The sequence below is a fragment of the Mauremys mutica genome, chromosome 18, assembly GCF_020497125.1.
Source record: "Mauremys mutica isolate MM-2020 ecotype Southern chromosome 18, ASM2049712v1, whole genome shotgun sequence".
In the NCBI taxonomy this organism is placed as follows: domain Eukaryota; kingdom Metazoa; phylum Chordata; order Testudines; family Geoemydidae; genus Mauremys; species Mauremys mutica.
In genome coordinates, this window is record NC_059089.1 from 6112042 (window position 1) to 6137893 (window position 25852).

The window sequence follows — 25852 nt, forward strand, 5'->3', positions numbered from 1 at the left end:
TCTCAGTGGTAGAAGATGACAGAACAAGGAGTAATGGTCTCAAGTTGCAGAGGGGGAGGTTTAGGCTGGATATTAGGAAAAACTTTTTCACTAGTAGGGTGGTGAAGAACTGGAATGGGTTACCTAGGGAGGTGGTGGAATCTCCTTCCTTAGAGGTTTTTAAGGTCAGGCTTGACAAAGCCCTGGCTGGGATGATTTAGTTGGGTTTGGTCCTGCTTTGAGCAGGGGGTTGGACTAGATGACCTCCTGAGGTTCCTTCCAACCCTGAGATTCTATGATTCTATGATTCTTCTGTCTCCTTTCTCCATCCTCATTGCCAAGCCAGCCCTAGTTGTTGGGATCAGGCTGCGTGAAAAGGGAGGTCTTACACGGAGTGTAAGTGGAGTCTGGTTCGAGTCCAATCTGATTTCCATTGGTGTGAAGTTCCACAGCTGAGGGCCTTTCCCTGAGAATATCCTGCCCCACAAACCGTATCATCTGCAGAGCCCCCTGGAGAGCAGTTGGGTCACAGATGAAGCAGCAGTCTCTGAGGTGCTATTACTAGGGATGTAAAATTTCAGAAAATTTTGAAGGCATAGAAAAGAAATGTGTGTTTCTGGGGGTTTTCAGAACTCCCCCCCCCAAATTCTGGGGAAGATTGAAATATCTGCAGTAGTTACTTGCTTATCAAAACTAAACTTTCTTTATTTCTAATACTGTAATTCCTAACGTATTCATTTTCAATACTTACCAGTGTTAGGAAGCATTAGAAGGGCAGCAGGAACATTGTTTTCAACATTACTCTAAAAGTCCTTTCCCTGCTCATTCTGAGAGAAAATATTTTATATAACAGCTTCTTTTACATTTGTCTCAAAATGTCCAGTTCTTCCATACTAGGCCTCTGAAAAAAACAGGGAAAAAATGTCCCCCCGCCTCCTCCCAAGTTTCTGTTTTTCCCTGGCCCCTCCCATCTCCGGTTGTAGCTAGGCCTGAGTCCATTGAAGGCCTTAAATGTCAGGAGCAGGTCCTAGATTGTGAGCAAGTGTTGAATGAGGAACTAGAGCCGTGGGTTAAGCACTGTGGTGATGTGCCCTCCTCTGCCCTTGTTGTGTAGGAGACAGGATTCGCTGGGCTCTGTAAGCTGTCATTCCTCTGTGGCCTTTGCCTTCATGCCAGGCAGAGTTGTAGGCTGTTGTAGGCTGGCTTGGAGGTATTGAAGGGTGGTCAGGCCCTGCCTGAGAAGAGGGGACCAGGCAGAATGGGAAGCCAGCATTTCATAACACTGTTGTAATCTGAGAGTCGCAGATCAGTGCTGAGTCCAAGGCTGTCCACTACCTGGCTGGCTGGAGGGCAGAGACCTCTGATGGCTGGACAGGTTAATACCCCTGCAAGCTCCTCAAAGTGAGCTCCTCTTCCTGCCGCATCACCTCAGCTCCCCAGGCTATGCCTAGGTCGTCCATGTGCTGCTCTCTCAGGCCCTGTGACCACTGGCTGACGGCATTGTCTGAGCCTGCCCACAAGAGAGGAAGCTGCAGGGCACTGGCAGGTTGTGTGCGTTGGAGTCCATACAAGGCCTCAAGTCTGCAGAGCGCTTGCCTGTCCGGCTGCTGTGTGGTTATCCCCAAGGAGCAGTCTGGGGCTGCACTCTTCCCTTCCCACAGCTCTGGGTTCAGTGGATAATACCCTGGGTAGCTTTGCAAACCAAGGCCATTATCATGGTCTAGAGTCACTGCCACGGTAGGGAGAGGTTTGGGGAGCCCCCAACACTGGCAGTGGGTGGGAGGCTCCCTGCACCAGGCCTCCAGGGCACAGGGGTGTGGTTCCCACACTCCTTTTTGAGCCACTAGCTGGTGCAGAAAGGGGTGTGGCCCTGGCGCCATCCTTACTCAGCCACACCCCCTTTGGGGCATCTGACTTCCCCAGTGCACTCACTTGGGGTTAGTCAGTGAGAGCTTTGTCACGGACCAGGTGTGCAAGGGAGCTCCCTGCTTCCTCTCTCCCCCACCCAGGGAGAATCCCAGAATCTGGCCTTAAAATTATAACCTAATCAGCTTTCCAGCTGAAGGGCATAAGCAAGGTCTGAGGGGAGACTTCCTTCCAGCCCTCCCTGTACAGCACAGTTCAATGGGCCAGCAACCCTGGGGGCATTCTCCTTCCTTTGCAAAGGTTTTGGTCGCTGCTGGATTCCATGCACGGAGGAGGGGATGGGGGAAATTGATGTCACTGCATTCAGGGCACCTTGTACTCTGCAAAACAGCCATGCAGGGCTGGAAGGAAGTGGCTGATCAGAGAACTCAAAGCATTTGCCACAGTGCGTGGAAAGTGAGTTCTCTGAAGAGTTTTCATCTCCGATTGCATGGCCGTCTCTGGGGCTTTCCGTGTTACCCACTGTCTCAGGCTTTGCTTGAGGTGCAGCTTCAGAGAGCAGAAGGCAGAGACCTTTTACAGGCTGCGTCATTTGCAGTCATTTCTTGGAGTGCCTGACTGCCAAGTTATTGCCCAGACTGGGGACAGCTCTGCCCCATCCCTCCCTGCTTGTGGTTGTATATTTTTTTCTAACCAATAGTTGTCCCACTTTCCTCTCTGATTCTCCCACTTATGGGGAAGGGGAACCATAGCCCCCGGCTGTGACCTCTCTGCCACATCCAGTTAGTGCTCCACTAACATATCAAAAGATCCAAAGCCCTTTGAAGTCAGTGAGACTCTCACTTCCTACAGTAGACTTTGGATCAGACCCCAACCAGGTAACCAGGGGCGGCTCCAGGCACCAACACAGCAAGCTTGTGCCTGGGGCGGCAAGCATGGGGGGCGGCGTGCCAGTCGCCGTGAGGGTGGGAGTCAGGCTGCCCTTGGCAGCATGCCTGCAGGAGGTCCGCCGGTCCTGCGGCTTCGCTGAAGACGCAGGACCGGCAGATCACCCACAGAAACGCCGCCTGACTGCCATGCTTGGGGTGGCAAAGAACATAGAGCCGCCCCTGCAGGTAACTCGCTGCATTTAAAAGACATGCACCATTCTAATCACTTGCCTTGGCTGCAGCTCTTTCAAGGGACTGGTCGACCTGAAGCCTAGTCCTGTGGGGATTTTTAGTGAGTTACAGGTCACTTGGGGAATCACACCCGAGTCCCCCTGTACATTTTTGTGGCATTAGTCACATCGTCCTGAGTTTTAAATAGATTCTCTCTCCCCGTTTTGCTGTGTGGAAGACCTACACTAACTGCCAGTACAAGGGAGAACAGTGAAGCTGATGCGACAGAGCGCCACTGAAGGCCCTGGGCGAAATCCACGCCCCATTGAGGTCAGTGGGAGATTGAGCATTGACTTCACTTGTGCCAGGATTTTTACCTGTAGTCGCATCCTACTGGAAAAGAGAGAGAAATATTTTTTCCTCCAGTGTCAGTGCTAGGAGTCTTGGCAGAGGGACCCGGTGGTGTTCACTTCCTGAGGCCCAACCCCGGCACGCTAGGAAGGGGTCTGATTTTCACAGTGCTCAGTGCTTTCTGAAAACCAGGCCCCTTTAAGATGGCTCAGATTGGGACCCCTAAATCACTAGTCATTTTGGAGAATGTAGGTCCATGTGTGTTACTCGTGATAAGTAAAATCTGTCCCAGAGGAGTGATTTGCAAGGCAACGGTGCCCCATTCAGAAAGCTCATTACCTCAGCAAGCTTTTCAGTTCTGTGCCTATTTATGCAAATAGGGAGAGCCAAAGATTGAGTTTCAAAGCTGTAACTCAGGCTCTTGGGGTCCTGCTGACAGTTACAGACAGTCTCAGCTTCTGGTGCTTTATGGAAGCATCCAGGTCCCAGCTGCGCGAGCTTACCCCAGGGTACGAAGCAGCAGGTGTCTGTCCTCCCAGTGCTGAGCGGGGCTGGAGTTGGCTAGCCATGAAAGGGTGAAGGCGTTCATTTCTTGGGGGGCAGGATGGAGATTCCTAGAGAGCACTGCTGGATTTGCCATGTTAAGTTATGGGCTCTTAATGGGCATCTCAGTCCATTATTCTTTATGGGAGCGTTACACAATAAAGCTGGGCAGCTAGTTTTTCTCTTGAGACTTTGACCCAGAGTTCAGGCTATAAACTGGGTTTGCCAAGGAGTGGATCAGAAGCTGGAAGTGACTAGCTGGGGCAGAGTGCCTCCCCCAGCTACCTCCCTCCAGACCCACACAGACACCCCACTCTTCTCTTGGAGCTGGCTGGCATCTGGGGAAGCCTGAACAGATCCCTTGAAATCCCTGGGCTGGGGCTGCCCTGTGAGAAGGGTTAAGAGTTCACATTCCACCTAGCCAGCTGGCTGCGGATGCCATGGCAGAACCCAAAGTGAGCACAGGCAGCATGTTGCTGCAGGCCTGGCACAGGGCACAGCTCATCTCTGTGGCTGACGCTGGTCTGGGGATGCAGTGTCACTGTAGGAGTGTGTGGCAGCCCGGTGACCCGGGCAGCAGGCTGGGAGTGTCACCCTGGCTGCATAGCCAGTGTGAGCAGCAATTGTTGGGGTGGGGTGTTGCTTTTTCCCCCCGATCTCGTAACTCTCTTGTGGGTTTCCCTATTGCCCTCTACTACAGGAAGGAGGGTCAAAGTCTGGGACTCCAGAGATCTGTGTCCTACCCTAGTGCTGGCACAGCCTCAGTCTGTGACCCCGTGCCTCAGTGTCCCCAGATGTAACATGCTGATGATGCTGACCAACCTCAGAGGGCCATTGTGAGGCTGAATTCATTGGTTTGCAAAATGCAGTGAGATCCTTGGACAGAAGGTGCTGCAGAGCGGCAGAGGACTCAGCTACCACCCTCTTGCTAATCTTCCTCTCTCTTCCTTTTGCCAGTTGTGTAATTGTGACAAATACTTGAAGATCTCCAAAGACCAAATGAAGCAACTGATGCAGCTCAGTGGACTCTTAACAGAGGAAGATAATGCAGGTAACTGAGTGGGCACCTAACAGGTTAATGCAGCCTGGCCAGGGGGTTGCGTTCCTGCCTGAGCCGGTGAGTGGACTGTATTCCTGCACTGGGAGCACCTTTGCACTCTGTCGGCAGGATTTACAATAGCCCAAGGACCAACTCCTAATTTGTAAAACATCTCAGCCACCTGAGGCTCTGTGGGCCAGTTCCTCGGGTGGGGTAAATCAGTGTAGCTCCATCAGATGCAGGGCACTGATGTCAGTACACACCAGCTGAGAGCCCAGCCCTAATAACAGGGATGATGATTGTGCTTAAAGCGGACATTTTATAGCAGCTTTTTTGTGTGTGTGATTTGTTGGTCATTTGACTTCAGTGCAAAAATAAGTTACAAGGATTTAGACCCACACAATCGTATTGGTGTGTAGACAGTGTTCAAGTACAGAGGTGCAATAGGTGAAGTCAACACTATGTTGCAATTCCTCGATCATCTCTTCTCCCCAGTAATTTCCATGCAGCTGAGTATTGTGAAGATAGTAGCAGTAGCCGCTCCTAAAGCCCATTGTTATTTGTGTGGCCTTTTTAATTGAAGGACTCATTTCCAGATTCTTTTTACTGAGATTGCAGCTCCATAAAATATAAATGTTGCACCAAGAACTACAGCTGGGAGTTAGGCACCCAACTCAAAGCCAATGGGAGTTGGGGGGCTAGCTCCCCCTTTGGAAAAACCCAGCCCAGACAGACAATATTCTAGCCCTTTGTAGACAGGAAGGGTCTGATTCTCCAGTCTGCACCTTGTGGTGCAGCATGTAAAACTTTACCAGATCAGACTCAGAGTCTTTCACCCCCCTTTGTGCTGGTGTACCTGACTGCACAGGGTGCGGGGTGCCAGGGAATCAGGCTCAGCCAGCAAAGAGCATTTCCAGACCTGGTGTAGGTTTGCCATGGACTTGCACCATAGACAAGGCCCTTCTGAGCTTGCAAACAAAGATCCTGATCAGCAAAACTCCAGGACCTCTAAGCACAGCTCTAGTAGTCCAGCCACGCTGATTCTTTGCCTTTGCACTATGATTTAGAAGAATTCGTCCTCTGGGTGGAGAGGGCTGTTTTGAACGCTGGGTGTAGTGATTTCCCGTAGGTGCATTAGTTACAGTCTAAGGACTTCCCCATCTAACTCTCTGCAAACTGTGTCAACCACAGGCTGCAAAGTGGCTTCTCATTGCTAGTGTCTCTAATGCCCCATATGCTGCCTCCATGGCTACTCTTAAACTGGGTCAGATTGCAGCTGGAGTGATTACGGTCTAACTAGAACTGCCCTTAGAGACATGGTGGGGAGGTATTCTTCATTTTCTGTCTGAGTCTGCTCTGGTATGGTGTTGGCTACAGCTGCCATGCTTCACCCCAGTTGTGGCAGCATTTCAGTGAGTGACATAGAGGCAGTTTGTGACGAGAGGCAGTGTTGTCCAGTGGGCAGTGCACTGGAATAGTAGTCTGGAGATCTGAGTCCATTGCTGGATCTGCCACTGACCTGCAGCATAACCTTAAGCAAGCCACTTAACCTGGCCTTCCCTCAGTTTCCCTGTCTGTGTAGTGTGTAGACAATGATCATTCCTGTACTTTGTGAACCATTTGGAGCGCTATAAATGCAAAGGATTTACTATTGATTAAGTGCAAGGACCTTTGGGCTGAAGGGAAGATGCAGTAGATGTGTGACTGTCATTCCCAGTACTGTGCCTGGCTGGGGGGAATTGTCCTATCAGAGCTTTCCGTGCTGAGAGCTGTTCCTGTTCCACGGTAGCCCAAGACTGGCCCAGCCTGTGCAGCCCGTTTCAGAGTCCTGGATGGGAAAGCAGAAATGCTGTGATAGGTGCCCCTTTCTCCCCAGAGCACAACGCACAGGGAATGGGATGTGACTAGAGAGTCTCGCACGTCATTGCTTCTGCCAGCTGAGCTCATTGCACACACCTGGGGCTTACTGCATTCCCCCGTTCTCCCCCGCCCCAACTCCCTGTGTCCTCCCTTCCCTTCCCCCTCTTTCAGGGACTCCCTGCAACCACTTTGTGTGTGCCCCCCATTCGCTCTCCCCTCATGCCTGGGGCCCCCATTCCTCCCCATGCCAGAGCTCTGTGTGTGTTCCAGGTACCAGGGGCTCTGTGTGTCCCCCAGGTTCCCCTCCCCCGTACTGTGCCCCCCCTTCTTTCCATTCTTATTTTATTTTTTTCTGTCTGGGAGATCTGCTTTTCTGTTTTTTATTGCAATCGATAGGTTCTGCGCAGTGATTCCTAGAACCAGAGGTGCTGGAACAAATTGTAGAGTGAGGGTGCTGAGAGCCATGGAACCAAACTGTAAACCCTGAATACAATGGAAACCACTTCAAGCCAGAGGATGCGAGAGCACCCTCAGCACCCTAGTTCCAGCACCTATGCCTAGAACATGCCTGAAATTTTGGAGCTGATCAGATGCTGTGTCCAAAAGTTATTGCATTACATCCGGACAGGCAGGTAGGCAGGCAGAGAAAGGCCACTGAGTTGAGCATAGGACCTCACTTTGCTAAGCCAACAATCTGAATCACATGCCAGCAATTCTGGCTGAGAGATTTTAGGGGAAGCTTGATTCATAGATTTTAGGACCAGAGAGGGCATGCGGCATTAGCTCTGTGTCACTGCAAAGTCACCTTTGCACTGGGGCAATATTTCTTGGGTTTTGGTTGTAGCCAGATTATGCTGACAGTGCAGCACAAAGCAGCCACTCCATCCCTTTGCATCCCACAGTTACTTGGAAGGAGAATGATCTCCAGTGTCTCCACAATAACCCATGCATCCCGTCCAGTCTCTCCAAGCAAGGCTGGGGACTGTCTCCTCAGATGTTTTCAGCTATGGGACTGAACAGTGAGATAATGGAGTATGTGATGCCAAAGCAACTATCTGTGTGAGTCACATATGGATGGAGACCATGCCCGAGGGACTGAAATGCAACTGAAGGCTGCAGCTAGCACGGTTTTGGTCCTCTGCACCCAGATGGGCCTGAAGTTGCAAAAGGCCATTTGCTAAGGCTGATCACTTTTGGGGGAGGTCCTGGCGGTGAATGACAAGAACCTCTTGGTGCTTGCCATGTTGGATACGTCTCGAGGAAGGTATTTTTCTGTGCCGTTCTGTTTGACTTGTTTCCATTCCTTTTTATGGCCAGGCTTGTGTGTTATTAATGGACGATTAATCATTGTATAATAACTCATTTGAATTTTTACCTTGGGCTTTGTACAGGTTTCCCAAGGTTTGGGCACATTTTCCAATCCAGTCGGTTTAGGGTTTATCCAGATTTTCCAGAAATTGCTCACAAGCCCAGACAGAACTGCCTCAGATGGAATTCCCAGCATGGTGGTCCCCACAGCTTTCCCAGGGGTGGTTTATGCACCCATGACACAGGGGAAACAATGAGCAAGTCAGTTTTGGGTTTGTGAGTTGGTGTCACAGGCTCACGGAGCTGTGCCTTCCCTTAGTTTTGTGCTGCACCCCACCCCATCGCTATGAACCCCAAGAATGTCACTGGGGAGGATTCTGCTGCAAAAATGATTTTGCAAAAACAAGACTGAAATGATAAGATACCTAAAAATTACATGGGATGGAACGTGGTCCTTAATGGGGCAACTTGGGCCAGGCAACACATGTCCGCACCTAGGTCACCACGTTTCCAGGGACACTAAAGCGGAGCCTGGGCTCTGACATGCCATCAGCTGACAGCCTTGTTTCAGCCACAGTGTGGAGTGGGAGACCATCACATAGGTCATTCTAACCAGGCCAGGGAACATCAAAAATATTACTTGCCTAGTCTCACTGTAATGGGGCCAGCTCTGGTCGTTGATATTTTAGTAGGGCTGTAGCAGGAGAAATCAGACAATGTGAGAACCCAGACACAGGCCATGCTTGGGCACTTTAGATTAAAAATTTGAAATTTTTTGTGAAAAATTGTCACTATTTTTGCCGACTTTTGTAGACATGCCTGGGCTGTGTCCCATCTATGCCATGCACTTAGAAACATTCATGTCTGACTGTCTTCATTCTGCAAGCTCTGGTAATGGCTTCACAACAAATCAGGAGCAAATACAAACAGCCAGCCTTGTTCTGCCTCCCAGTAGCATCTTTTCATGGCCTTTGATCTTCTTCTTCCTTTAAAAACATGCTCTAGCTCCAGCAGGAGTTCTGGCCTTGATAAAGGATTTGATGGGAGAAATTCTAGGCCCTAAGTTGTGTAGTTGGTCAGACTAGATGATCAGCAGATCCTGTCTGGCCTTCAAATGGGAGTCCGTTTTCCGTACTGCACCTGTGATTTTCCTAAGCAGTCTAGGGCTCCTTTTGCCATTCCAAGCTAGAGAACGGTGGAGGATCAGATATATCAAGCTAGGACATATGAGAGGGACCAGACGGTTACCTTGGGATGCCCTATTCCTGATTGCAAAGCCGTGCAGAGCCAGGCTATGGGCACTCTGGGATGGATGTGTTGCTGACGTGTTGGATGTCAAGCTCACAGCTGTTTCATAGCATGCAGATCGGGTATCCTAGATCTGAGAACAGAGTGCAAATATTTGGGGATGTTGTGTGCAGAATTATTGTCTTAGCTGATAGCTGGTGTGCAGTGTTTCCAACTTGCATTACAATCTTCATCACAAGACGTTGCCACATTCAGGATTTGCAGTTGCTTATATGAGATGTGTGGTCAAGTGGCTTAGCTACGGGATTGGGAATCTGGAACCAGCTGCAGATTCCAGCTCTGATGCTGGCTACCCTTAGGTCAATCACTTGATTGCTCTGTGCCTCAGTTTCCTTATCTGAAAAATGGGAATAATACTGGCCTGCCTCACAGGGGGCTGGAGGTGCAGTGAGCCAGGACTTGTAAAGCATGTTGAAGCTGCAATTAACCATTGGAACCACTTACCCAGAGTCATGGTGGATTCTGCATCGCTGTAGCAAGATTGGCTGTTTTTCTAAAAGAGCTGCTCTAGTTCACAGTGAATTGTTTTGGGGATGTTCTGTGGCCTATGCTATGCAGGGGATCAGACTAGATGATCCCTTCTGGCCTGGGAATCTATGAAGTTCTGAATCTATGTGATGCACTAGTGTAAGCAAACTGCAGAGCACTTGTAACAATAATAACTTACTCTGTTGCATTTTGACTGGATCTCCACTGCCCTCTTCCTCACAGCTTCACTGAAAGCCCATGGAAGGGAAATAGGTCAGACCTTTCTGAGAGACTCATCTGTGCCCCCCAAGCTCAACCAGCTGTAATAGAACAACCTTTTCAGCAGCAATTGGGTTTCTGCCTCTCCCACTAGAGGGGTGTGACTCTCGCCTGCTGCCCAGTGAAGAGGGCTGCCATGTGACAAATCTGACTGTACTGCCATGGTTGGCCCAGCTGGGGATGGCTGTCCTCTGAGCTACCGCATCCGCCCTGCGGCTGCTGCATAAGGTGCTGTCATCCTCTGACGGGTGTGCCCCAGAGAGAGAAGTCAGTGCATTGTGGGGCCTCATTCTGGTGGCTGAGATTGCAGGGGGAGGAGGAGGAGGTGGCAGAACATGGCTCTTCTCCTCTACCAGTGATGGTGACCCCAACGGGAAATGGAAGATCGTGGCTAAGGCTCTCGGCCCGGGGATTCATAATGGGTTCATCTACTTGGCATTCATTCCTAACGGGTTCCAATCCTCTCTAGGTCAGTAGCAAAACAAGCTTGGTGACCTCGTCCTCATCTGCAGTGGGTGTTTTTCCACCTCGCCTGTATATTGTGCCATAGTTGCTTTGGCTGGGGTGGGAGTCTTTGCTGAAGGGTTGTCCAGATGTGGAATAGCCGGGGGCGGCATGGCAGGCAGAGGGGTGGGGAGTTGTAGGTCAGGACTGGCAGGCATTGACAGAACTCAGGGCAGCCCGGGCTGGAATATCTGGGGGTGTTGTGTGACAGTACCGAGGGGTGTTGGCAGAGGCTGTGGCGCTCTGACATTAGACAAACAGGGATAGTTCATCTCAAGATTGAGGTGATGTGGAGGCCCAGGACTGGACTAGCAGAGGATGCTGCAGGTCAAGATTGCGATTCCTGCACTGAGCCAGGCTCAAGCTGATGCTACTGAGCCTTCCGTTCCGCCCAGATTTTGCTCCATGTAGCAGCAGAGCTGGGAATAAATCCCTGGAGAGACCCAGGGCTGTTCATTAAAAGGTCTGGTGGTTGTGAACGCAGCACTGTGCAGTGTGATGAGCTCCAAAGGCACCCTTGGCGTGGGGCCGTGCAAATGGCAAGAGGGTGGATGAAGGATCCTTGTTTGTGTCACATGAACAGCATGGGAAAAATGACTGTTAAGATGGGGTTGCTGCAGATAGGCTGCTGTGTATACAGCCCAGGAGCGCTCCCCTGGCTGTGACCCTGGACACCTGTTTGTTCAGCACGGTTCCCACTCACTTGCCTGCAGAAGTGACTCAGTATTTCTTTCCCTTCCTCCCCACAGCTTCTTAAGGTCACTCTTCACTGCACTGCTGATTACAGCGTGAGAATTTTCTCAGCCCTTCACTCTGCGGTGTGGCCTGTGATCTCAGGAAGGGGGGAGGAAGCAGCCAAAAAGGGAAAGCGTTGCAGCGATCAATTGTTCTGTGCTGAGATTTAAGCCCCATGTCTCCCAGGGAAGAGTTGGGGTCTTTCTACATCCCACCCCCTTCTCCACCAAAGCTCTCTGGGGCCAGGCCAGTGATTCTGAGGCTAGGGGCTGCCAGGGCAATGCACAAAACTCACCGACACTTCCTCACAACTTGGCAAACCCCACAGCCTCCTTAGCCATGGACTCAAGTCTGCAGCTAAAGAGGCATCAGTCTCTTTAGAGCCTCAGTTAATTACACTTGAAGCTGGGATGGAGCTGTCACTTTAAAATAAGGCAGGCTTGAGGTCTCATGAGAGGGCTACAGAATCTCATGCCTGACCCTTGCATGCTACTTCGGCTCACTCCACTATAAGGCGTAGGACCCAGCACTTTGGCACTCCGTATTGAATGTTGTGCCAATCCGATTGCCACATAAGAATGGACATGCGGTAACACAACCCAGACGTCCATGAGCATTTGCAGTGGGCTTAGGATAATGACTCCAAGGAGCAGTGCTCAGGGATCTCCAGCTGAAGGAGCCACATAGCTTTTTTTCACCCATAGACTGCAAAAGTGGGTGAGCACTATTATCCCTGCTTTGGACATGGGGAAACTGAGGCACGGTTAGGCAATGGAGCTTCCATGAGGTCTGGCAGTGAGTGGCAGAGCCAGGGGTAGAAGCCAGAAGTCCTGATTTTCACTCCCATACTCAACCGTTAGACCAAGCTGCCTCAGAAAGATAAGCATTTAGTGCAAGGTTGAGTGTACACTAGAAAGAGCAACCCCATAACCATAATATGTTGTTCTGAATTATTATTATTTATTACAGGCTCACCTAATGGCCCCAAATGAGAGTGGGGCCCCATTTTTTCCTATAGGTTTATACAGCACCTAGCACAATGTGGTCCAGGCCTGTTTTAGACCTCTAGGTACTACCACAATATAAATGTCAAATAGTAATGGCATTGAACTGTGCCAGGCGCTGTACACACACAGTGAGAGAGTCCCTGCCCCGGAAAACAGGTCAGGGGCAGAGCTGGGGATAGACCTAGAGCTGTCTCAGAGGCTGGATGTTCAGCAGAAATGTCTGTCCGCCCCCTTCCCTCTCCCATGGTGCAGATACGCTGACAGGTAGTAGCCAGGGGTTCCCAGAGCGTGCAGACATCACATCAGTATTATACTGATGGGGAGCAGAGAATAAGCAAGAGCCAACTGTATCCTTTGCTGATGCAAGAGTAAAACCCAGCAAAACAAAACATTGTGCTCACTTCCTGGGGGCAGGAGGTGCCAGGCAGGCTTGCTGGGGGGAAGGCAGAGAATCCAACAGGATCCCTTTCCCTTCCATGAAACCCTATAGAGAGCAAGGAGAGTCTTGGGTTGCTTCATGCCATTTTTTGCTTTGCTGCTTTGCATCAGCAGAGCAAAGGGGGGCACAGGGCTTAGCTCCCAATCTCCGTCCTACCCAGCTCCGAGAAAGCCCTAAGAACTTGGCCCCTCCTGTGTTGAACTGGTTGCACAATCCAGAGTCCTTTGTCCTTTACTTATCACAGTTATCTGGAAGGAAAAGATAATCAGGCATCTTCAGTTCCCTGTAATAGAGTGTGTTTCTCAGGCTCGTAACTTCCCTTATCAGGAGCCATCTCTCACCAAGGGAAGGTTTCCCATGGACCTTTGTCCTCCAAGAATGCTCCCGGGTGTGTTTTCAGACTTGTGCAAAGTCTTTATGACAAGTGCTTTCTTCAGAACACCTAGCTCTTAATTGCCAAATGACAGGGGAGTATAATGCCAGTGTGAAGGAAGTGCTCACGGTGACAGCCCTGAGAGCCGGGCGTGGCTGTGAGCATGTCAGAACCTCCTGGCAGAACTTTGTGTGTCTCAGGATATGGCAGGTGTCCATTATTCCTCAAGGATCACACTTCCATAGGGACCTGCTGCTGCTGCTACCCAGCCAGTACAGACACAAGAGCATTGGTGCCCAGTAGGAATGCAGGCTGTCTGCCACAGGTGGGCCTATCGAGAAGAGAACAGGAGATGGACCCTTTGCTGGGGTGGTATTAGCATCCCAAGTGAGACTATGTTAATACCCTCTGACAGGGTCCAAGTTGGGAGAGCCTCCTAACCCGGCCTGGAACTCACACGACCTATGGAGAGTATTTTTAAAGCGCGGTTTCTAACATTGTTTGCCCTAAGCAAACATTTAAGGGTGGGGCTTTCAAAATGCCTAAGTGATGGAGGAGCAAACCCCATTAAAAAACCCCATCCTTGAAAACCACCTTTCCTCTGCTTCTGGCCCATTGCTCTTCTCACGAGGAATTCCCCAGCCCTGTGCCCAACTCAGTGCTGGTGTGGGGGGGATCCTGCTAACAGTGGGACGCAGGCTCGCCAGGACCTGGCTCTGCCCTGTAGTGAATAAAGGACATTGCGGGGACTGGTCAGCTCATGCCTTCCACTGGCATCCTTAACGAGGGTGGGTAGAATGTACCACGGTCTGTAGGGAGAATTCAGTGCTGCTGATCACCAGCTCTCCCCCTGCCAGTCCTCCGTCTCCCAGACAAATCCCCCTCAAGCTGGGCCAGCCTCCAACCTGGCTCCTCATTAGCCACCACTTTACACAGAGGGCAAAGAGCATGGGATCGGAGTCAGGGCTCTGGGGTCTGGTGGTCCCAGCTCTGACACTCACTTGCAAGTTACTTAACCTCACAGGGCCTGGCTGCCCTGTCTGTAAAATGGACTTAATGATGCCCCCCCCCCCACACACACAGCAGAGTGCTTTGGGATCTGGAGCTGAACAGCGAGCGGGGGTTGTTATTTATGTGTTTGTCCAGGTGGGGAGCATTCATTCGGGGAGAAAGCAGGTCAGAGAAGCACCCCCTCACACTCCAAGTTGGATTGCCACCAGCATTGTTTCCCCTGTCTGGGCGGCTTCATTTCCCCAAGAAGGAACCTCATCAGTAACAATCCAGTAACCACCTTTCTTTTTACCCCTCACGGCCTCCGAGCTGCCTGGGCACTCAGCTGTCCTCACAAGGTGTAGACATGTCCCTCTCTCCAGAGCCCCAACTCCTCTTCGTGGAGATCAGTTGACTCCCTCCAGCACTGGGTGTGTCACAACAGGCAAGAAGCCCCATTTCCCCTGAAGTAGCGTGGGATGAAGCACTGCTGCCAGTGTGAAAGCGAGGCCCTGCAATAGGCCATGAAGATTGTTACAGTGGGACGCAGGAAGCTGGAGTGCCATTCTTCCAGCCCTCCCACAATCTCTTTGTGATCCACTTACTGCCTCCCAATAGCAGAACCACTCGGGCAGTTTGGCTAATCTGGATTCTACGGCACTAGCAACACCTGCCGTCATGGAGACTGTCCTGTCGTTCCAGAGCTACCCTCATAAATATTTACTACTGCTGCTAAGTGTCAGAGCAGCCGCTGCAGCTGCATTTGGATCCTGGAACCCAAGCATCAAGTCGCAGCCCTGGCAGAGATGACTGGGGGAAGACTCTTAGATAAAGATTGGAGGGAAATGAGGATTTCAGGTCCTGTCAGTTTCTCTTTTTTCATGGGCATAGGACATGGCCATCGCTTGGCTTATTCAGTTTCCTAGGCTGAGCCAGCACGGTTGAGTTTGGACAGCAGACGTTTGGTTGCTGTGCGCAGTGGGGTAATGAGACCCACATCAGTGGGTGTGCGTGAAGGCGTCTGCCAGCCAGTGCCCAAGAGAGTCTCATGAGGTGACCTGTGTCCTGAGGGGAAAGTCAGCATTGCCAATGCCACGGCAGTTGTGGCACAAAGAGTGTGGGGGAAGGGCATGCATATTGTGAAGATCTGTGCACCCTGTGCTGTCTGTAGCATCTCATTTTCACAGCTCCAGTGGGCGGAGCTTGGTTTGTGGGAGGAGTTTGGAAGAATAGCTCTACTTGGCACTCCCCAATTCCACCCCTGCTTTTAGCGCACTTTTGAGGTGTTCAAAGCAGGGAGAAGCCCTTGGTTGGCTGTACAGAATAAAATGTCAGAAATCCCATTGCACAAAGGCTGTTGGACTCCGTCGTCCCAGAGTGATCCTGGCGGGCAGGCGGGGGGGAAGGAGGGGAGGAAAAGGCCTTTTTAATTGAAAGATGTTTTGTAATGGGATTATTAGTTCCCAAGAGGCGTTTCTAATTGATTTGATAGGGAACAAAATTCATTTCTGCCCCTCAGAGGGTGGCAGTGGGAATCCAGGCACTGGCATGGCTGGTTACAGGCAGGTCCCTTGAAAATGCAGCTGTAAGAATCTCCTGGGATGTTGTAATGATGCTCTTGGCTCCCTTTGGCCTCCCAGGCCCCCTGGCCATTGCTTGGTCTCACTGCTCTGCGCTGGGATTCGCCGCAGGGCTTAGACAGCTGTCCCAGATACATCGCAGGCGCCAGCGCCCTCAGCCACACTGCTGCACGCCCACCACAGACCGTCCATTTGCAGCCTTGTCTGGCGGGGCGTCAGCAATGCACAGTGCCAAGGAGATTGCAGCACGAAGGGGGCTCACAATGAGCTGTCCTCTGCCTTTGAACTGTGAAAGGTGCCCGTGCGCGTGCACGCGCGTGTGCCCGGGTCCAGCCAGTTTGCCCTGCAGTCAAGGTGTGGCTCTTTGTTTCTGTGCACGCTGCATTCCCAGAGGCCCCAGCGCAGCAGCACATGATCGCTGGAAACCAGAATTCCCTGTGTGGGCGCCCCAGCTTGGAGCCATGCTGTGGATTTTAGCACTCTCACAAGATAAGGCACCACATTTACCCTGCTTTAGGAAAGGAGGGGGGAGAAAAATCCCTCCTTAAAGAAATCTTCCCCTCTCCTCCCCCAGCCCCTTTCTCTCCATAGCCACCACGGAGATGACCTTTTCACAGTGACTTTTTTCTAAGATTGTTTGCCGAGTTGGCACCCTGCTTACTGGCTCCCAGTGGCCTTTTCAGACAGACTGCCACAGGGACACAGGCATCTTCAAAAGCCTTTGAACCGAATTCCATTGGGGGGGGGGAGTAGCTTTACAAGCTCCCATTGAAAAATTGTTACTTTGAAGTGATGTTGCATTTTCAACCCATTGAAGCACCACAATTAAGAGGGGGCTGGGGCCGATGGAAAGGCAAAATGCTGGGTGTCACAAGCCTTTCTCTCCTTTTCTTTGTAACGTGACCCCCCCCCAACAGCCCCATCCCACAGGGGAAGGGGAGTGTGGCCGGGCGGGGGTTGGTACTTCACGCTTTACAGGGTGCCTTGAAGAATTTTTTTTAAATCCCACACACTATCCACTATGCGGGTGGGAGAGTTGGGAATAGGGTGACCAGACAGCAAGTGTGAAAAATCGGGACAGGGCTGGGGGGTAATCGGAGCCTATATAAGAAAAAGCCCCAAATATCAGGACTGTCCCTATAAAATAAGGCATCTGGTCACCCTAGTTGTGAAGGCCCCGTGGCTGAGAGCTCGCAGAGCTGCACCAGGGCTGACAGACAGGGAGATTTCCAAAGAGAGGGGGAAATGCCAGGCATTCCTGGAAGAGCACAGAAGCTCAAGGGACTCTCAGTAAAGCCCAGCCATGACAGCTTGGTACCTTCAGAGAAGAAAAGAACAGAAAGGGGTGATTGTATTGAAGCATTTCAGGGCTGGACATGCATTGTCAAAGACAGAAGGGGGGCAGTATCGTAGGGCAAACCAGGGGATTTTTCCACACCCCAGCACTAGAGCTGGTGGATTTTTTTGGCAGATCGTACACTTTGAGATGTTGTCTCGTTCAGCCCAAATGACATTTTTGTGGGTTTTCATTTCAGTGAGACAAACAGGCCAAAATTCAGCTTGTCTTTTTTTTTATTTTATTTTTGAGTTCAGCCACTGACCTGAAAATCAGTGATTCGCTCAGGTGTCCTCAGCCCAGTGCGATACTGCTGGGGGCTCCACACTGCTGTGTTTGAGGTTATCATTATTATTGGTCATTATTAGAATATAAGAACAGCCATACTGGGCCAGACCAATGGTCCACCTAGCCCCTATCCTGTCTTCTGACACTGGCCAGAGCCAGGGGCTTCAGAGGGAATGAACAGAACAGGACAATTATCGAGTGATCCATCCCCTGTCATCCAGTACCAGCATCTGGCAGAGGCTTAGGAAACCCAGAGCATGGGATTACGTCCCTGACCATCTTGGCTACTAGCCATCGATGGACCTATTCTCCATCAATTTACCTAGTTCTTTTTTGAACCCTGTTATAGCCTTGGCCTTCACAGCATCCCCTGGCAATGCATTCCACAGGTTGACTGAGCGTTGTGTGAGCAGTACTTCCTTTTGTTTATTTTAAACCTGCTGCCTGTTAATTTCATTGGGTGACCCCTGATTATTGGTATTACAGTAGCATTTAGACTGGCTCCAGCCAAGGTACAAGGCCCCGTCGTGCTGGGCGCTGCACAGATACATAGTGAGAGCCAGTCTCCGCCCCCAGGAGCTTACAATCTAAATTGGCAGGACAGAAAAAGGGTGGGCAGGAAAAAGGAAGGATTATTCTCTCCATTCTGCAGAAGTGAGGCCCAGGGCAGTAATCACTTGTCCTGGGTCACACAGTCACTCTGTGTTTCAAACTGGAAATAAGGGGGAAATGTTTAATAGTCAGAGTAATTAACCACTAGAACCACTTACCAAGGTCCTAGTGGATTCTCCATCACTGGCAGTTTTAAAATCAAAGACTGGATGTTTTTCTAAAAGTTCTGCTGTAGGAATGACTATGGGGCAGGTCTCTGGCCTATGCTGTACAGGAGCTCTGTCTAGATGTTCACAGTGGTCTCTCCCGGCCTGGGAATCGGTGCCTCCCTCGGCTTTGCCTGCCCTTTGTCAAACAGGCAAAATAATCTGAAAAGTCCCTACCTAGATTTGCAGATTTTTAAAGCCAGAAGGGACCACTGTGATCATCTAGGCTGAGCTCCTGCATAGCACAGGCCAGAGACCTGCCCTAGTGACTCCTGCACTGAATTTAACAGCACATGGCTCCCTTCAAAAGACATCCGGCCTTGATTTAAAGACTCCATGGATGGACTTGAACCGGGGGTGTCTTAAGCCAGCCATAGACTGTGTCCTGAAATCTTCCTGGGTGGTGTTGGTTTGAGTGATAGCCCTCATGTCTTTACATTTTGGTTAGGGTCTGTCATCACATTTACCCTGGTCTTTGTTTCCTTTCTGTGGTGGTCGGATAGTTTAGGAAAGAGATCCCACCTGGGATGTTAGAAAAGGCATATAATACATTCCCAGGGCATTCCCGTCTTTCTGATCAGCAGGGCTTGGAGCTGGTCACAGGGTGCTTAGACGTTTTAAAATGTATCTGCTAACATGGTAGCTATGTCTATCGTGACTCTCACATACCTTGGGGCCAGGATAATAGGCACGTGCTGAGAAATCCCTGTTACTTTAGAATAATAGTACTGGATCCTTCTCCAGCACCTTCCATCAAAGGATCTGAATGTACTTTATACATGAATTAGTGAAGCCTCTGAATGCCATTGTGGGATAGGGAAGGAGGGATTATTACACCAGTTTTACAGATGGGAAACTGAGACACACAAGAGGAATTGGCTTCTCCAAGGTCAGCTCTGTCGGAGTTGGAACCAGGCGCCTGGGCCCTGGAGTGCCAGCCGTGTGCTTTGACCACACAGCCTCTGCTCTGATAGCAATTCACAGCCTCTTGCGTACACATGGTACAGGCACTACATAGCCAGCCACTCGGCATATGCTTAGCAGCGCCCCTGGCTTGGGAATACATCTCTGCTGAATGGGGCCCGAGCACAGCACGGTGGGAGCTGAAACACAGTTTTGCACAGTGGCCCTTCATCTTTCCCTGCAGGGTCACACAGCGCTGTGGGGCAGGCAATCAAGAACTCTCCCTGCCATGGACTCTAAGCAACGGTTAAGCAGCCCGAAGGAAGGACCCGCATCTGGACCTTCCACAGAGCTGATTCTGCTCCACTCCTGCATGCCGCTCTGGGGCATTCCTGGGCCACAGAGGGAACTGGAAGAGGCAGGGGAAAGATTCCTCCAGCTGGGCACAGCCCCCTCCCCCCCCCCCAGCTTCTGGCTTAGGGCACGCTGGGCTCAGCAGGGGGAGTATCAGTGCACTGAGTGCTGGGGCCAGGGGGATTCTTGGCTGTCCCTGGGGCTGCTTTAGCAGCCATGCAGTCCTCACAGCAGCACAGACTCTGGAGGGTGTAAACGTGATTTAAAACTCCCCACCCTAGTGTACTCAATGCTTTTTTTGCCTCTGTCTTCACAGACAAGGTCAGCTCCCAGACAGCTGCACTCTGCAGCACAGTATGGGGAGGAGGTGACCAGCTCTCTGTGGAGAAAGAAGTAGTTCGGGGCTATTTAGAAAAGCTGGACGAGCACAAGTCCCTGGGGCCGGATGCGCTGCATCCGAGGGTGCTAAAGGAGTTGGCCGATGAGATTGCAGAGCCATTGGCCATTATCTTTGAAAAATCATGGCGATCGGGGGAGGTCCCGGATGACTGGAAAAAGGCTAATGTAGTGCCCATCTTTAAAAAAGGGAAGAAGGAAGATCCAGGAAACTACAGGCCAGTCAGTCTCACCTCAGTCCCTGGAAAAATCATGGAACAGGTCCTCAAGGAATCAATCCTGAACCACTTAAAGGAGGGGAAAGTGATCAGGAACAGTCAGCATGGATTCACCAAGGGCAAGTCATGCCTGACTAGCCTAATTGCCTTCTATGACGAGATAACCGGCTCTGTGGATGAGGGGAAAGCAGTGGATGTGCTATTTCTGGACTTTAGCAAAGCTTTTGATACAGTCTCCCACAGTATTCTTGCCAGCAAGTTAAAGAAGTCTGGGCTGGATGAATGGACGGTAAGGTGGATAGAAAACTGGCTAGATGGTTGGGCTCAACGGGTAGTGATCAATGGTTCCATGTCTAGTTGGCAGCCGGTATCAAGTGGAGTGCCCCAAGCAGGGCCGCCCAGAGGGGGGGGCAAAGGGGGCAATTTGCCCGGGCCCCGGGCTCCGCAGGGGCCCCCAAGAGAAGAGCGGAGGCTCCCGCCTCCGCCCCTCTCCTGGAGCCTCATCGCATCAAGCGCTGAGTCTCCGCCGGGGCCCCTGAGCCCCGCCCCGCTCAGAGCGTCGTCGTCAGGGGGTGGGGCAGCTGCCTCCGCTCGGCGTGGAGCTCACAGCCCCGCCCCCTCACCACGCAGCTCTGAGCGGGGCGGGGCTCAGGCCCCGCCGGAGACGCGCTCGGGTAAGAGGCTGAGGCTGAGGCTGGGGTGGGGGCGGGGAAGCGGGACCCGCCGCCGCCAAAGCGCAGCCCGGTCTTCGGCGGCGGGGGGCCCCTTCTGTTCCGGGACCCGCCGCCGAAGTGCCCCGAAGACCCGCGGCGGGGACCCCCCCCGCCACCGAATTACCGCCGAAGACCGGGCTGCGCTTCGGTGGCGGGTCCCGCTTCGGCGGTAATTCGGCGGCGGGGGGCTCCCGCCGCGGGTCTTCGGGGCACTTTGGCGGCGGGTCCCGGAACAGAAGGGCCCCCCGCCGCCGAAGACCCCGGGCCCCCGGAATCCTCTGGGCGGCCCTGGCCCCAAGGGTCGGTGCTGGGGCCGGTTTTATTCAATATCTTCATTAACGATCTGGAGGATGGTGTGGACTGCACCCTTAGCAAGTTTGCAGATGACACTAAACTGGGAGGAGTGGTTGATACGCTGGAGGGTAGGGATAGGATACAGAGGGACCTAGACAAATTAGAGGATTGGGCCAAAAGAAATATGATGAGGTTCAACAAGGACAAGTGCAGAGTCCTGCACTTAGGACGGAAGAATCCCATGCACTGCTACAGACTAGGGACCGAATGGCTGGGCAGCAGTTCTGCAGAAAAGGACCTAGGGGTTACGGTGGACAAAAAGCTGAATATGAGTCAACAGTGTGCCCTTGTTGCCAAGAAGGCTAATGGCATTTTGGGTTGTATAAGTAGGGGCATTTCTAGCAGATCGAGGGATGTGATCATTCCCCTCTACTCAGCACTGGTGAGGCCTCATTTAGAGTAGTGTGTCCAGTTTTGGGCCCCACACTACAAGAAGGATGTGGATAAATTGGAGAGAGTCCAGCGGAGGGCAACAAAAATGATTAGGGGGCTGGAGCACATGACTTATGAGGAGAGGCTGAGGGAACTGGGATTGTTTAGTCTGCAGAAGAGAAGAATGAGGGGGGATTTGATAGCTGCTTTCACCTACCTGAAAGGGGGTTCCAAAGAGGATGGATCTAGACTGTTCTCAGTTGTAGAAGATGACAGAACAAGGAGTAATGGTCTCAAGTTGCAGAGGGGGAGGTTTAGGTTGGATATTAGGAAAAACTTTTTCACTAGTAGGGTGGTGAAGAACTGGAATGGGTTACCTAGGGAGGTAGTGGAATCTCCTTCCTTAGAGGTTTTTAAGGTCAGGCTTGACAAAGCCCTGGCTGGGATGATTTAGTTGGGTTTGGTCCTGCTTTGAGCAGGGGGTTGGACTAGATGATCTCCTGAGGTCCCTTCCAACCCTGAGATTCTATGATTCTATGATTCACCCCCACCCGGGCTGTGGCTCCCAGGAGACAGAACAGAATTTATCCCCAAAGAATTTCAGAGCCATTTCTACAGAACATATTACATACGCCTCTAGAACCCTCCTGGTTTCAACCCTAGGATTTTTCCCCGGTGACACTGCCTTGTGTTTGAATTCCAGTCTCCACCCACGTGGGGCATTATGGGCCAGTGGAGGAGTAGCTGGCCCAGGAGTCAGTCCCAGCTCTGCTTTGTGACCTCAGGCAGGTCACTTCATCACTTGCCAGTGGCACTGAGTGCTCTGTGCAGAGTGCTTTGAGATGCAGAGCTGAAGAGCTAAGGACAATTCCTGTATTACTCTATTGCACTCCCTGGAACATTGAGACACCTCCTGACGGAGCTCTCGTGCCCTGGAGAGGAACAGCCCCAGTGATGTCATACTAGATAGATGTAAGTTGCCTTTTGTTGTATAACTTTTGTCTAGGCAAGAGAGCTCCCCATGCCAAGGATGAATCAGCCGCTGCTGATATACTCAGTCCGCCTTCCTGCGTCACTTTCTGCCAGACTCCCTGATGGATGACAGTCAAGTCAGTCTTGGACTTTTGCCTCGGCAATGAGAACCTGCACTGCAGTGCCAAAAACCCAATAGGTGTTGTAGCTTTGTTGGCAATGGCATCGGTCCCTGTGCCCACAGTGGGATTCTAGGAAGTGCCCAGCCAAAGCTGCCTGCCGGGAACAGGTGCACAAACTGAACTCCCCAGGGAGCTAGCCATGCAGGATCACCTCATCTGGAATCAGAGGAGCATGTCTCTTTGGCTTCTTTCACCTCAGAACAAACATCACCTTGTTGTTGGGGGGCAGAGGAGAGGAACAAGAGGGCTGCATAACTGTGCTCCAATTCTAGGTTTCTGCAAAACACAACCCCTAAACCATCTAGTGCCCGATGCCTTTAGGACCCGAATCTAGAACAATCCAGTGTAGAGGATAATTGAGTCACTTACTTTTCCAAAGCTGATCACTAATCCGGATAACTATTCCTATGATATCTAACATTTCCACAGATCACAAAATACTTTGCAATCTTTCTGCTTTCTCTCTCTGTCTGTGACCTTTGAAATGCAGCCACCTCTGGGGTGGAGTGCCACAGCAGTTTGAAAGTACACAGCAACTACACAACATCTCATATCAGTGAAGGATACCATATCTGCATACACTTTAGAGGGAATTACAGAATGTATTGCCCAAACTGGCATTTATCCAAGACATTAGTTAATATCCCTCCTCTTGTGGAATGTGCAATCTGATATTTAATGAGCTCCAATTGTTTGGACCTCAGTTTCAAAGTACACATAACAGACAGCACTGCCATGAGCACTCGACCCACAGCAACACATTTTGCCATTGGTTCAGTAGGGACCCTGCCTCTGATCACGAGGACCTGCGTTTTCCTTCGTGGTTTCTTATCCAAGCACATCCAGGCAACCCAAAGTGACATGGCTGCAGGCCGCCTGGATGAGCAGCAATTGCTGAAGCTTAACTTGGGGGCTCTGTGTGTCCTCATTTGGCCATAGCAATCAGCAGAGTTCCCCAATACCAGACAGTATAGAGCAGCTGCAGATGATACTCTGGCCCCTGCTTGCCATTGAGGCCAAGGGAGAATTCCTTTGGCGTAGGCACTGCTGTGGGCACACACCCTACACTTCCCCCTGGGCAGGAGCATGCGGGAGGTGGAGCCAGTGCCTGGGAAGCAGTGCCCATGCCTACAGCTGTTCTCCTTTATGGCACCAGCACCAGAGAGGCGGCTGTAACTGACACCCTGGCTGAGTCACGATTTATTTTTTTAGAAAATTCACAGCAGTGCAAATGGCAAAAATCTTGAATTTCACAGAGTTTCCAGAACGAAGTTTACAAGTAAAGTTAATCAATTTCAAGGCGAATGCATGGAATGAATTTTACAATTGAATGTCAATGATTTTTTACAACTAAAATCTGCAGCGAACACAAACATCTGCAATCCCCTAAATGTTCATTTATTTCTGTTTTATTTGTGAATTAAAGTTAAGCATCATTAGTCGCTTCGCTTGTTCCTCGTTCATGGATTGCCCCTGCATGTGCACAGCACTGTAAGCTGAGGTCATCTCTTCTGTTATATACTTCATTATAGACAGTTTCCATTTAAAATATATTGTAAATATCATGGTTTGGAGGCATTACCACAATTTCTGTGCCCTCCATGAAATTGTGATTTACATGGGCCCCTACACATAAGCTATGTCTACACTGCAAGGGAAGGTGGGATGTAGCACAGGTCATCTTACCCAGGCTAGCATTGGTGGCAAGGGCTTTAGCCTGGGCTACCAATCACATCACAAGCCTACCAGGACCCTGGGCACATACTTGGGTTTCTACCCTGCTCTGAAGCCTGCGCCACCTTATCTTCACTACTGTCTTTACCCAGGCCAGTTAAAGTAAAGCTAGCATGGCTATGCCTGCCTGCACATTCCCTTGCAATGTGGACAGGGCCAGCCAGGACTCTGGATAAGTATTCAAGCAGCTGGTCCATGCTGCTGTGGCTTCACTGCTGTTGTTATCAGAGCTAGCTAGATCAAAGCCAGTTTGGGGGCATCCGCCCGTGCTGTAGTCACACCCCTGACTGCAGGAGAGACAGACCCTGAAAGCAGCCTCCAGAGTTGCAGGCAGCCCATGCAGCAGCCCAGAATCGGAAAGGCTTACGGACTTCCCAGCCCTCTCCCCGCAGTCCTGGTTCCTTGGGTGGCTGATGAACCTAGAGTAAAGGTCACATGCGGGGGGGTTGTTGAGCACCAACCCAGCTCATCACACCTGTTACTCAGTATTCAGTGTCTGTTTGTTCTCTCCTGTTTCCACAGATTGGCTGGCAAAGTCTGAAGAGAAACAAGAGACAAACCCAGCATCTGACACCTCAGAAGCCGACTCCCCGCAGCCAGTTTATAATCCAAACTGCCAGTGGCTAGAGGAGTCAGACCTCAATGTGGAGACCCTGACGCTGGCCACAGGTGCCTCCCTTCAGCTAGCAGCCATCCCGCCTGGGGTGCTGGGCAAAGCGGACCTATCTTACTTCTACTGTTGCACCCAGTGTGGCAAAGTGTTCTGGGAGGGCTCGCACTTTGGGCGAGTGGTCTCTCAGTTTAAGGAGGCTTTGGGCACTGCCGAGGGAAGCCAAAGCTTTTACGAGCTGAGCTGAGGCAGAGGGTTCCTGACTAGGGACTGGGAATCTCAGCTGGATCCTGATTCCCCGATGAGCCACTGCGGCTTTAACAGGAAATGGACTTTGGTTTGATGTTAAGGGCTGGGAGTTTGGGGCAAAGGGTGCTCATGATACTGTAATGGGCCATGGTACCTACAGGCTGATATCAAATGGCCTCCAAGGAGATCATTAAATCTGAGACGTTCCAGGACCGATCCCTGTCCTCTGTTGCACTGGTATCGCTGGGGGAAGGGGTGTTGCTCCCTAACCACCCATGGAGCCATGTCCATGCCTCCCTCAGAGAACAACCATCCACACAGCCCTCCTGCCACAGAGCAGCTCCCTCCAGCTCCAGAGGGGGGCGTGTGTGTGAGGTGAGGAACTGTTCACCATGGAATCACAGGCCTGGTCTACACTAGGGTGGGGGGTTGAACTAAGGTACGCGACTTCAGCTACGCAAATAGCGTAGCTGAAGTCGAACTACCTTAGTTCGAACTTCTTACCCGTCCAGACACCGCGGTGGTGGAGTTCCGGAGTCGACGGGAGCGCGTTCGGAGTTCGAACTATCGCGTCTAGTCGACCCGGCAGGTAAGTATAGACCTACCCACCACAGACAGTCCCCT

At 51.3% G+C, this 25852-nt stretch overlaps 1 protein-coding gene across 8 annotated transcripts in view; it reads left to right on the plus strand.

Annotated features, from left to right (window-relative positions):
- Nucleotides 1–25433, plus strand: part of EXD3 (exonuclease 3'-5' domain containing 3) — a 614390-nt gene extending 588957 nt beyond the window's left edge. For all 8 annotated transcript variants that reach the window (XM_044992564.1, XM_044992566.1, XM_044992568.1 and 5 more), the window contains 2 exons: nt 4797–4890; nt 24892–25433. In XM_044992564.1, coding sequence (XP_044848499.1) covers nt 4797–4890; nt 24892–25226 — 429 coding nt within the window. In that variant the 3' untranslated portion in view covers nt 25227–25433. The remainder of the gene's footprint in view (nt 1–4796; nt 4891–24891) is intronic.
- Nucleotides 25434–25852: the final 419 nt, after the last annotated feature.